At 43.7% G+C, this 13,773-nt stretch overlaps 1 protein-coding gene across 4 annotated transcripts in view; it reads left to right on the top strand.

The window, feature by feature from the left end:
* PCDH15 (protocadherin related 15) overlaps nucleotides 1-13,773 on the top strand; it is a 1,574,801-nt gene that overhangs the window by 1,130,126 nt on the left and 430,902 nt on the right. For all 4 annotated transcript variants that reach the window (XM_070752283.1, XM_070752284.1, XM_070752286.1 and 1 more), the window contains one exon: nucleotides 156-264. In XM_070752283.1, coding sequence (XP_070608384.1) covers nucleotides 156-264 — 109 coding nt within the window. The remainder of the gene's footprint in view (nucleotides 1-155; nucleotides 265-13,773) is intronic.

Below are 13,773 nucleotides of genomic sequence, written 5' to 3'. Positions count from 1 at the left end.
TTGCATTTTATCTAACGTTAGTTCATATCCTGTTCTTCAAGCCTATATATTTATTTAACTATATTACCTGTGTTTAATAATTGTTACCTTTTAATGTACCCGGAAAATCCTCTGTGTTAAGAATGCCACTTTAAAACATCTAATTTTCATTCCAGGCACGACTAAACCCAATCAATGTTACACCACCAATTCAAGCTATAGATCAGGATCGCAACATCCAGCCTGCTGCTGATCGTCCAGGAATACTCTATTCCATCTTAGTTGGTTAGTATTTGATAATTTCACTGTCTCTTACAAAGACAAAGACTGCAATAGGAGGAGGCAGGCAAAGATTATGTGGGGAGTAGAAAACAAATATTGGATATTTTGTATATTGGGTTTTGTTCTAGGCCTTTTTTTGCTTGGGTGCCAAAAGGGCGCACCCATGTGAGATAGCACACATGTGCGTGCCCACACCCATAATGCAATGCCCTCTCCCATGCATGTGCACACAACCTCCCCCCACTCCCCCGCACACATGTACACAGGCCTCGCTGAAGCCTCTGGATTGAACCCGGGAAGGGTGAAAAACAGCCCAATGGGCCTACTGGAACTTCTGGTAGTTTCATTGGGTCCATTTTTTACCATTCACATGGACCAGAAGCTTTCCTGAAGTCTTGGGAGGGCAAAAATGGACTCCCACACCCTCCAGAAAGTTGAAAATCAACTGACCTAGGGCAATGCATCACATACCCTCAGCTATGTCATAGTTCTAGGCAAAAATTTTTTTGCATGGTTCCTCTTGTGTATTACAAATTATTATTTCTTTCCTTTGCTTGTAGTAAAGGAAGTAGATAGAAGAATCCAATCAATTGCTTCTCTGTATATTGTGTCATTGATTCTGTTGTGTTGCACTAGTAAAAGAAAAACCATATAAAAGATAGAGACAGCAAAAAACCAGTGTGTTTTCACACTGAGACATCAGTGTCAATATGCATGAAAACAAAGCGATATTTTTTGTGTGTTTGAAAGATTCATACTGTCTTGTCTTCTAATTATCAGACCTTACATTCAACATTTCAGTTGCCACTTTTCTTCTGAATACAGTGATCCCCCGAGTTTCGCGATCTCGATCTTTGCGAAACGCTATATCGCGATTTTTCCACCTGATGACGTCACTCCCTTCCTTTCTCATCTTTCTTTCTCTCTCTCTTTCTCTATCTTGCTTCTTCCTCTCTCACACTCTCTTCCTCCCTCTCTCATCGCTTTCTTTCCTTCTCTCTCTTTCTCTATCTCTCCCCCTCTTGCTCTCGAGCGGCGGGCGGCACCCAGGGAAGGTTTCTTCGGCCGCCCACCAGCTGATCTGCTCGGCAGCGCAGTAGCAGTGAGGAGCCGAAGATGGGGTTTCCCCTTTGCGTGGGCAACGGGGAAACCCCATCTTCGGCTCCTCGCTGCTACTGCGCTGCCGAGCAGATCAGCTGGTGGGCGGCTGAAGGAACCTTCCTTGGGTCTTCAACTCCCAGAGCGGCGGACAAGAGGTGGCCGGACAAGCGGCGGACAAGCGGTGGGCAGACAAGAAAAGCGGCGGCCGGACAAGCGGACAAGCGGCGCACAAGCGGCGCACAAGCGGCGGCCGGACAAGCGGACAAGCAGCGGACAAGCGGAAAAGCGGTGGGCGGAAAAGCGGCGGGCGGACAAGCGGCGGACAAGCTGAAAAGCGGCGGACAAGCGGGCAGGCAGGCGGCTCCTCAGCTGCTGGGTCTTCCCAGGTGCGGAAGTAAAAACACCATCTGCGCATGCGCGGCCATGGAAAAAGGGACGCGCATGCGCAGATGGTGTTTTTACTTCCGCACCACTACATCCTGAAAAATCAATTATCGCGAGGGGTCTTGGAACGGAACCCTCGCGATAATCGGGGGATCACTGTAATTAGGTTATGAAACATTTTAGATTGTCATAGCACAACAAGCTATTGCAAAAGATTTCAGGATTACTGACGATATTTCCAGTTAAATGAAGGAGATTCAAAGTGATGGAAAAACTTTGAGAACTTTTAGCAATCTGAGTTCTGGACTCAGTATTGGGTGATAGAAAGCAGTTACTTCTATTCCTTATTGTGTGATTAAATATCTCCTTAGTTATGTTGCATTTAGTGATAATCTCTTCTCAGTTTCATGGGCAGCCAAGCAATATTTGTCCTACATTTGTTTCTCATTGCACCATTGTGTTACAATTCCATTGTAAGTAATCACTGCAATTAGCAGTGTTTAGATAATCAGCAGTGGCACTTGTTCAAAATTAGCTGCTTAATTCAAAATAATGCTCAAAACTGGCACCAACCTTTGAAGGCATGAATTTACTGTATGTTTTACAGGATTCAACAACTAAAGAAACAAACCATAAATTCTGTTTTAAGTTAGAAGTTGCTGTGATACACCTAAATAGATAAACCTAAATAATAAACCACTAAATGGAATAAAATGGATTCCTGTTTTAATTATTTAATATGTAAGATATAATCCAACTTTTCTTTGAATAAGACTTGAGATGATCAAGTCTCCAATAACTTAATCAGGATTTATTTTCTATTTGAATTTAAGCTGAGTCATTTAGTGATGATGTATCTTAGTCTGAATTGTCTTATTATGGAAAAGGTAGAAAGAATTGGGGGTAGGCTGTGCTTTGCAACAATTACACAACCATCTCCAATATACAATACAAGTAGAACAGCGTTTCCCAACCGGTGTGCCGCGGCACACTAGTGTGCCGCGAGACACGGCCAGGTGTGCCGCGAAGCCTAGGGAAGCTCCAGCTGGGCGGGGCGCTGCCGGTGCCGGACCGCCGGTGCCTCGGACCTGGAGCTCCCACTCGCAGCTGTCCCCCGGCTACTGCCCGATGCAGCTGTTTCCGGCGCTCTCCTGCTGGGTCCCAAAGAAGGAAGGTGGGAAAAAGGAGAGCTTCATTATTCGCGCCGACTTTTTCCCACCTTCCTTCTTTGGGGCCCAGCAGGAAAGCGCTGGAAACAGCGGCATCTGGCAGTAGCCGGGGGACAGCTGCAAGCACCGTTCCCCATAAGCTGCCCCCTCTCCTCCTCCACCGCCTTCTGCCTTGGGGCATGTTCCGCCCCCTCTCCTCCTCCGCCGCCGCCGCCTCCTGTCTTGGGGCACGATCTGCCCCCTCTCCTCCGCCGCCGCTTCCTGCCTTGGGGCGAGCAACCTGGGAGTCCGGGACTGTGTGGCTTTGCGCCATGAAGAGAAAACGGCCGACTTTTCCCTGCTGCCCGAGCCGTTTTCTCTTCATGGCGCAAAGCCACACAGTCCTGGACTCCCGGATCGCTCGCTTCTCCGGTCAGCAAAGCCATCTGCCCAGGAAAGTGCCGCGCATTGAAAAAGTGCGATGCTTTTCCGGGCAGCCGGCTTGCTGGCTGGAGAAGCGAGCAATCCGGGAGTCCGGGACTGTGGCTTTGCGCCATGAAGAGAAAACGGCAGCAGGGAAAAGTCAGCCGGGCTAACGGGAGGCGGCGCGTGGCTGGGTGCTGGGGACGTCTGGGAGGGCGAGGGGGCTGATGGCTGCTGCCTCTTAGCTGCAGAGCCGGCGGGCGGAGGCGAAGACAACGGCCGCCGGCTCTCTCCCTCCACTCTCTCTCCGGCTCTCTCTCTTTCTTTTTCTCTCTGTTGCCGGCGTGGTGAACGAGAGAGAGAGAGAGAGAGAAAGGAGGGGAGAGAGAATGAGAGAGAAAGAAAGCAAGAGAGAGGGAAAGAAAGCAAGAGAGAGAGAGAAAGAGAGGGGGGAAGGAGGGAGAGGGAAAGACATAGAGGGAGGGAAGGAGGGAGAGAGAAAGAGAGCAAAAAAGAGAGGAAGAAAGAAAGAAAGGGATGGAGAGAGAGAAAGAAGGGAAGGAAGGAAGAGAGAGAGAGAAAGAGGGAGGGACAAATAGAGTGAAATGGAGGAAGAGATTTTTTTTGTCCAAACTTTTCTTTAGCCCCCCCCCCTCAGTGTTCCCCAGAATTTTGAAAATATGAATAATGTGCCGCGGCTCAAAAAAGGTTGGGAAACACTGAAGTAGAAGATACCCAATAAAGCTGTAACAAAATATAATAAAAGTAGCTTGCTGTAAGGAATCAAAATTAAGTATTTGTTCCTATCTAAATTGAAGAAGAAACAGGATTTCCACAACATATCTTATGGGATGCCATTACAAATATTATGCCAGTGATTTTGTAGTATAAATCCAAAGTTTCTCAACCAAGAACAAAATAAAATATATCACCCTTAGTAACATGGATGGATAACATTTCCATGTTATACTTTATTTATTCTCTCAGTTGTACATATATTTTAGCAACAAAGAATCTCATTAAATTTTATAAAACATTCCACAGCACTTCTATGAATCACAATGTAGTTTATCCAGAAAGAAAAATACTTCTTGTCTCCAGTGAACTAAACAATGATCCACAAAAACCTATGTTCTAATGCTTTTATGGATTCTTAAAATTACTGTAGGATTTTTTAAAATCATAAGATGATTCCCTTGCTAATATGGAATAGGGTACCCTGAACCATCTGATTTCATGACCCCAGTATTCAGGAAATATGAAATACAATGCCAAGCACTATCCACGATCCCTTTGCTGTCCCATACTCTGATCCAGCATCTAGATCTATTATTTACAGAAATCCGTTTCAGTCATTTTTGATGATGTGTTGCTAATTTTAGGTTTTCCAAGGTGTATTTTCAACAGATAGAAGCCCCAGCTACTGATTTTCATAGGGCTATTTTAACAGCTGAAGTGGCATCACCATACTACTTCTTAGCAGATTTCAGTTAAATTAGTTTCTAACATAGGTTTCTAAAGTAGGTTTCGCTGACGTCCGTCCCCCAAAGTTGATAGAAGAGAACAATACCTCTTTTACCCATTGAACAATTAGTATAATTGTATGCCTAGATAATTCAGATGCAATTTTCCAAATTGTATTTCTTTTCCTGAACATCCCTTTGGGCTGTGAAATATATTTCTTTTTCTGTTTAAACATCTTGAGAATCTACATTTGTTTCCTTCCATTAGTTCAATTCCTCTTGCTGCTCAGCTGTCATTGATTGGTACAAAAATTGTCATGTTTTGGTAAGAGTAACAGATAGTAAAGTCAAGAAGAATAGATTATATTACAGCTGAATTTATAGAGCAGGGACGTTTCAGATTTCTCAGCCCATTTGATGAACTAATTATAAGTTGGTTTACTATTGAAACATCTGTGTTCACATTTCTTTTAACATATGGTTAATTCAGCAGTCACAGAACCCTCCATCGAGAGCAACCTGTGGAAGAAAATAAATCTGTTAAGATGTAGCCATTGTGACAAGTATCACGCCTCCAAATGGAAACCATATTCAATCATCACAGCCACATAGAATTGCTATACAGAAAGTGTTATCCAGGAGTTTTAGGTAGTTTAAAATAAAATAGTGAAAGTTTTTAAAAAGTTTGTTTTTGATGATTAGTGAAGACTGTGAAACAGAACATGAGGGGCACCACCATAGAAAATATCAAACACTACAATAAAGAGGAACAATATTTGAAGACATTTTATGTATATATACTGTATATATCCCATATTTTTTTATATAAATTAACTCAAGATGAAAAATATGCTTAACATTCCTTCCTTCCATTTTCCCTACAATAACAACCCTGTGAGTTGGATCAGACTGAAAGACAGTGACTGGCCCATAGACAGTGACTGGTCCAATTAGTCTTTATGCCTAAGGCAGGACTTTAATTCTGGACTCCCCAACCCCCTGTCCATGGACCAACATGGGGCCATATCAGAAACTGGGCCCCTCAAACAAGTAAAGTCCTATTTATAGGATGTAGATAGCACCTGAAACTATACCCCTTCCATTCTGCAGAAAAACCTCTCTCCACGGAACCAGTCCCTAGTTTCCAAAATGTTGGGGGCCATTACTTTAATTCACAATTTCCTGGTGTCTAGACTGATGTTTTCACCATCATAATAATAATTGAACCACTTCCACATGACCTGCTGCCTCCGTAGAATTCTGAGGATTCGATGGCAGGATAAGGTGCCAGACAAAGATGTCCTCTCAATTCACACCCTGCTGATGAAAGCCAAACAAACTGGGCGGGACATGTTGCAAGGATGCCAGAACATCACATCCCTAAACAGCTCCTCTGCGGTGAGCTCTCTCAAGGAAAGTAATCACACGGGGGACAAAGGGATACAAAGATATGTTGACAGCCTCCTTAAAGTCCCTTGATGTCGACACCACCTCCTGGGAAAACCTGGTATAAGATCGATCAACATGGTGCATGCTGATCCACCAGGTTACCAGATATCTAAAGACAGAAGAACAATCATAACAGAAGAGAAGCAATAATTCTGCAAAGCCAGAGCTGCAAATGCTGCAACAATGGTGCCCACACATGTCTGCCCCACATCTGGCAGAACATTTTGTACCTATATAGACCTTATCAGCCACTTGTGGACACATTGTGGACAGCCAAAAACCTGTTAAATATCAGGCTCCCCTTTGTTCTGTCTGGGTTTTCCCAGACCTCCACACCCACTGAAAAAACAGCCAGACACTCTGGTAAAATCCAAAAGTATTTTATAGCAGGAAAAAATAAGCACAAAGGAAAACCTGTCTTCACAGCAGACAGGTTACAATACGTTACAACAGGGTCCTGATGTCCAGTCAATTTCACAAGCTTCTTGCTGGCACACACCCCCAAGGTTTCAATAGTCCAAGGCACAAACCAGGATTGTAGCCACCAAAGTTCACAGACAGGTCTCACGAATCTCCAAGATAAAACTCCACAAGCCAGGAAGGGTGGGGCCGCCTTTTATCCTTTCCCAAGCACCACACCCAAACCCAGCTGTGACCTCTAATGCTGGAAATACCTAGCCAATTGAGTTCGTCTCTGATTAGCCCTCCTTTGTCGCATATCTATGATGTCATGAGCATCTTCCCCCAGGGAATCCAGGCTGCTTGCTGGGGAGAGCTCCCCCTGGTGGAACTCTGGCTGTCCTTCTTCTTCAGCCTGGGATTCCGCTTCCTCGTCAGTCTGCACCTCCTGGTCCTCAGCCTCTCCCTCTGAGCTGGAAGCCGACAGCAAATCAGCCATTCCCGGAGGGGTCCCAGGCTGAACCACAACACCCTTCAAACACAATGGACAAATATCATCATAATTAACTTAAATGATTAAAATGAACATATGAACTGTCTTATTACCTAAGTAACTCCTTATTATCTACTATAATTAATAGAAATATCCAGGGACCCTGTCTTTATTCCCTGATTGTGCAACCTATAGCTCCAGTGGTAAAGTCTATAATCTTCTACATAAAAAGCATGCAGTTTAATCTTTCTTTCTTTCTGAGTGTACAGTATTGGTTGCTAGCTTCTGATATTCCACAGGACTATTATGATATGCACTTAACTTGCCTATCCTTTCTCAGCTTGTGTCATTTTATTTTTTTACAGAATGCTATTTCAAATACATACTGTTTACTGTTCCCCCCCCCCCCTTCAAGGATCTATATCCATAGCTCTTTCTTTCGGAATCCTTATTTATCTCTTTTGGAGGTGGGGAGGTTAGAATGTCCTTTTTGTCTATCAGCCAAAGCTTAGGTATATTTCTCTGGAAGGCAGGTTTGTGGAGGAGTGCTATTTATTACCCTGGCTCTAAGTCTATGTAAGATGAAAGCAAATCCATTCCTACATTGGTGTTTTTTTTCCTTTGATTTTCAAAGCAGCTTTCCTCTCTGTGACTCCAGGAAATAGCCCCAATAAATCTGGGATGTGTCAGACTGGGAAGCTTAGACAGATTTTAGTCCTACATTGATGAAATAGGCTCAGCTGAGATCAGTGTTTGGGAAAACTAATGCCTTAAGTCAGAGGGCCCCAACCTATGGATCATGACCCACCTATTGACACTGAGCCAGGTGAGCGGCTGGCCAGTGAATGCACACACATCCCATTCATGCTAGCATGGCTGCGAGTGTTACATGGGCATTAGCATCGCCGTGAGCTTTGCACATGGGCTTGCCACCTTGTTTGCATCACATGCATGCTTGCAGCCCTGTTTGCATTTCTCGTGCACATTCTTGGCCATGCTTGCATCACATGTTAATGTGCAGCCCTATTTGTACACATGCATCTGTGTCTAAACGCACCTGGCTCTCCCCCAAGCCACCAACCCAGAAAAGTTGGGGTACTTAAGTCGTGCAGCTATTGATTCTATGCTGACGCATTGATACTCAGTTTCGGTGATCAAACTGGGGTTCTTTAAATGAAATACCAAAAAGAGCATCATTTATTGAACCAAACTGCTGTTCATCCAAGAGTCTCATATCCTCAGTGCATGCTTGCAGGCAGCATCCTAAAACTCATTGTCTTCAAAAGACTATGCCTAGAATGGCATAATTTGACCTTAAAAGGCTAAAAATTAGCAGTTTCTAATCAAGGACTTTGGCAATTGTTCAAAGCTTTGTGATAGTGGGTGGCAGAAAACAATTAGACACATGGAAATAAATTTAAGATATAAAATAAACTGCGAACTTGGTCATTTATGAACCAATGTTATAACAATCAAAATATATTAAATAAACATGCCGTGATGTTCCTCCAAATTGAATTAGTTGTTCTTTCTTAGAAAAATGCCAGAAGATACAAAAAAAAAAAAAGATTTTTGTTTAATTAAAAAAAGCAACTTGGATTGATTTGTTCTTATAGCTTGAGCGATTCCAATACCATTAAATTTCAGGATAAATTTCAGGATTTAATATGCCCAGTCTTTAATCTTTCACATTTCACTGAATCCACATAAGTGTTTTATATAACAGATTTTAGTGCATGGTGTGATGGCTCGGCAGTTAAAGGCCCTGAGCTTGTCAGATGAGAGCTGACAGCTCGGGTTCAAGACCCGAACTCACAGAGTGAGCTCCCGCTACTTGCCCAGTTTCTGTACACCTAGCCATTTGAAAGCATGAAAATGCAAGTAGATACCACTTCAGTGGGAAGGTAACAGCATTCTGCCAGCCTTTAGCATATAGTCATGCTGAGGACAGAGTCACAGAAACTGTCTACGGACAACACTGGCTCCCTCAGCCAAGAAACAGAGATGAGCATTTTGCCTGAGAGGCAGACATAACTGACTTTAGACTGGGTGTCTTGGTGGTTAAAACACTGAGCTTGTTGAGCAGAAAGGTCGGCAGTTTGAATCCCTAGTATAGGTCTCCTGCATGAGCAGGGGGTTGAACTAGATGACCTCCAAGGTCACTTCCATCTCTGTTTGTTACAGACTGAAACAAGTGACACAACTTTACCTTTTATATATAACAGACCTGGGCAAAGGACGGCCTGCGGGCCGTATGTGGCCTGCCCACTGTCTGTTACTGGCCCGCGGAGATTGGAAGGAAGGAGGGAGAAATGGAGGGAGGCAGGAAGGAAGGAACGAAAGAAGGAAAAATGGAGGAAGGAAGGAAGGAAGGAAGGAAGGAAGGGGTGGGCAATTCATTTATCATTATAATTATATATAATATATAATATTATATAATATATAATTATATACATAATATATATAATGTAATATAAGGTATAATTATAATTTATAATTATAATATAATTAACTCAGTTCTAACCAATAATATACAGTATTGGGTAGAACTGAGTTAATTGTATTAATCCGCCCCTCTAAAACCATCCCAATTTCTCATGCGGCCCCATGGCAAAATTAATTGCCCACCCCTGATATATAAGATACACACAATGATTATTTTTTTCTTTAGCAATTTCTCCTAGCTAATATTTTCATCCTCCCTTCCTCTGCCCTTATTTTACAATATTTTGCTAGAACAAGACAACTTGACCTGAGATTTCTACAGTTAAAGCACAAGTAGAAAAGGAGAAAAAAAACCCCACCACCTTTCCATTCCCATTCCTATCCTTAATTCTCCTTCAGTAAAATGTGAGTTGTAGAATTTCAACCCAGCCACTTCCTCTGATATCATCATATACTGCTCAAAAAATTAAAGGGAACACTCAAATAACACATCCTAGATCTTAATAAATGAAATATTCTCATTGAATATTTTGGTCTGTACAAAGTTGAATGTGCACAACAGCATGTTCTAGGGAGCAGTGTTTGTTTGTTTGTTTGTTTGTTTGTTTGTTTGTTTGTTTGTTTGTTCGTTCATTCATTCATTCATTCATTTATTAGATTTGTATGCCGCCCCTCTCCGTAGACTCGGGGCGGCTCACAGCAACAACAAAACAATGTACAACAAATCTAATAATTAAAAAACAATAAAAACCCCATTATTTAAAGCAAACATACACACTACCATGCCATGCATAAACTGTATAGGCCCGGGGGAGATGTCTCAATTCCCCAATGCCTGACGACAGAGATGGGTTTTAAGGAGTTTGTGAAAGGCAAGGAAGGTGGGGGCAGTTCTAATCTCCGGGGGGAGCTGGTTCCAGAGGGTCGGGGCTGCCACAGAGAAGGCTCTTCCCCTGGGTCCCACCAAACGAAATTGTTTAGTCGATGGGACCCAGAGAAGGCCAACTCTGTGGGACCTAACCCGTTGCTGGGATTCATGCGGTAGAAGGCAGTCCCAGAGATATTCTGGTCCGATGCCATGAAGGGCTTTGAATTGTGGCATCTGGTCCGATGCCATGAAGGGCTTTGAAACACTTTGAATTGTGACCGGAAACTGATCGGCAACCAATGCAGACTGCGGAGTGTTGGTGTAACATGGGCATACCTAGGGAAGCCCATGATTGCTCTCGCAGCTGCATTCTGCACGATCTGAAGTTTCCGAACACTTTTCAAAGGTGGCCCCATGTAGAGAGCATTACAGTAGTCGAACCTCGAGGTGATGATTGCATGAGTGACTGTGAGCAGTGAGTCCCGGTCCAGATAGGGCCGCAACTGGTGCATTAGGCGAACCTGGGCAAACGTCCCCCGTGACACAGCTAAAAGATGGTTCTCTAATGTGAGCTGTGGATCGAGGAGGTCGCCCAAGTTGCGGACCCTCTCTGAGGGGATCAATAATCCCCCCCAGGGTTATGGAGGGACAGATGGGATTGTCCCTGGGAGGCAGAACCCATAGCTACTCCGTCTCATCTGGGTTGAGTTTGAGTCTGTTGACACTCATCCAGACCCCAAGAGCCTGTAGACACAGGCACATCACTTCCACTGCTTCATTGACTGGACATGGGTGGAGATGTACAACTGGGTATCATTAGCATACTGATGACACCTCGCCCCATGCCCTTGGATGATCTCACCCAGTGGTTTCATGTAGATATTGAATAGCAGGGGGGAGGACCGACCCCTGAGGCACCCCACAAGGGAGTAACTTGAAGTCGACCTCTGACCCCCCACTAACACCGACTGTGACCGACCGGAAAGGTAGGAGGAGAACCACTGAAGAGCAGTGCCTCCCACTCCCAACCCCTCCAGCTGACGCAGAAGGATACCATGGTCAATGGTATCGAAGGCTGCTGAGAGGTCAAGAAGCACCAGGACAGAGGATAAACCCCTGTCCCGGGCCTGCCAAAAATCATCCATCAACGCGACCAAAGCAGTTTCCGTGCTGTAGCCGAGCCTGAATCCTGACTGTTGAGGCCCTAGATAATCGGTTTCTTCCAAGGACCGCTGAAGTTGGAGCGCCACCACCTTCTCAACAACCTTCCCCATAAAGGGAAGATTGGAGACTGGCCGATAGTTGTTAAGAATGGCTGGGTCCAGGGAAGGCTTCTTGAGGAGGGGGTGAAAAAGTGCCTCCTTGTAGGGATCCGGAAAGGACCCCCTCCTCAAAGAAGCATTGACAATCTCCTGGACCCAGCTCTGTGTCATCTCCCTGCTGGCGGAGAGCAGCCAGGAGGGACACGAATCCAGTAAGCAGGTGGTGGAACTCACAACTCCAATGGCCTTGTCCACTTCATCAGGTGTCACCAGATCAAACTCTTCCCAGACAGGTGGACAAGTACGAGCCCCAGTCACCTCGACTGACTTGTTGTCAGTTGACTCTGTTATCCAATTGGAGTCGAGGTCTGCCCAGATCCAAGCAATTTTATCAGCAAGAAACATGTTAAAATTCTCGGCACTACTCTGTAAGGGCTCCCCAACTCCCCCAGGCAGGATTCCGCTGATGCAATCAAGGCGGCATGATACGTGCATCTTGCCGCCTTGAGCGCCACTTTGTAAGTCTTAATATAAGCTCTTACAAGTGATCGGATTCGGACTTACTCTTCCTCCATCGCTTCTCTAGACGTCTCTTCTGGTGTTTCAACTCCCGAAGCTCCTCGTTGAACCATGGAGCTCTACGGGGTCTAGTGCCCTAGAGAGGTGGCAACAGCGCAATCCGGTCAAGAGCCTCCGCTGCAGCCTTGTTCCAGGCCTCAGCAAGAGACTCTGCCGAATTGAGTCTTGCTTCCTAAGTTGACAGTTTTATTTCACAGAAGTTTGATTTACTTGGAGTTATGTTGTGTTGTTTAAGTGTTCCCTTTATTTTTTGGAGTAGTGTATTATCAGATGGCCTCTTCCATCCTTGCAGAATATCAGGAGGTAGAGGTGAACTCCCTGCCCTTCAGTGCTTGTCTACCCTGACCTACCTGTATTGTATCATCTGTAGAGAACTGAAAGCATTTTCAGATGTCTGCTTTCGGTACGCGCCACTTGAAAAAAAACCTGAATATTGTAACTCCAAAATCTTTCCAATAAACATTTATTGGGTGCTTGTTTTGCATTTTTTGCAGCACCAGGTACAAACTTTTCTAGTCTCTCTTGCCTCTTCTCTTCTTTTTACCTTTCTGTGACTCTATTGCTTTTTTTAATATTCCATGTGCATGCGTAGATTTATTTATTTTTGCTAGTTTAACTATCAGTTCGATACAGGCATCTTGATTTATATGAACTTGTTTGCACACCTGCATGGGATGTAGAAGGCCTTCAAAATTGTTAGTGAGTGGCTAGTAAATCTTGTAATTAATTAATGAGAAGATGTGTTATTTATTAATTAAAAAACAAGCAAGGGGTCATAATTTCACATGTCCTCCCTTGAACTGTGCATAATGTTAAATAGTTGTTTGTCAATGTTATTGCAAACACTTCTGCTTATCGTTTTTCAATCTGGGAAGGGAAAACGGCAGCTTGCAATAATTACCATCCTGAATTTAGGACCCTAGTTTCAAAATGCAACCGTGAAAATAGCTTTACAAGCCCATGCAGTGGGAGAAGCATTTATCTGCTTCATGCATGAATGCTCTCTATGCACATATTGTCAGCACAGCAAGAGGTATAATTGTTAACACTAGTAAGTGCTGTTTTGTCAGGAGAAATAGGCTGTGCAATTGAAAAGCAGTGCTGGTAAGAAAATGAAAATGTATTTCCCAAAGGAACATTGCAAACATTGCAAATGGATGTTATGTTTAGTTTTGCTTGTATTTAAAGTTGTTATCTTTATTTTTATTTTTTAACGTTATGCACACAGACCAATACAATCTTTTATGTTGTTGTGCCAAATTCCAGATACAGAAAATGCTATTGACATCCTTGGTTATGAAGGATTGACAGGAAAAGAATTCCAGGGGGAAAAAAAATCTATAAATGTCACATCAAAAATTCAGCAATCTCCCAACAATCAGAAATTGTCCATTTTTGGTCTTAGTAGATCTCCTTGCAGGGCATCTTATGAGACTAAAACAATAAAATATAAATTTATAAATAAAATATAAATTTATATAATCATGATTGCTTTGAA

Source organism: Erythrolamprus reginae, chromosome 5 (assembly GCF_031021105.1).
Source record: "Erythrolamprus reginae isolate rEryReg1 chromosome 5, rEryReg1.hap1, whole genome shotgun sequence".
NCBI lineage: Eukaryota > Metazoa > Chordata > Lepidosauria > Squamata > Dipsadidae > Erythrolamprus > Erythrolamprus reginae.
Note: the sequence above shows the minus strand (reverse complement) of the source record. Positions and strands in the feature narration are given on the sequence as shown.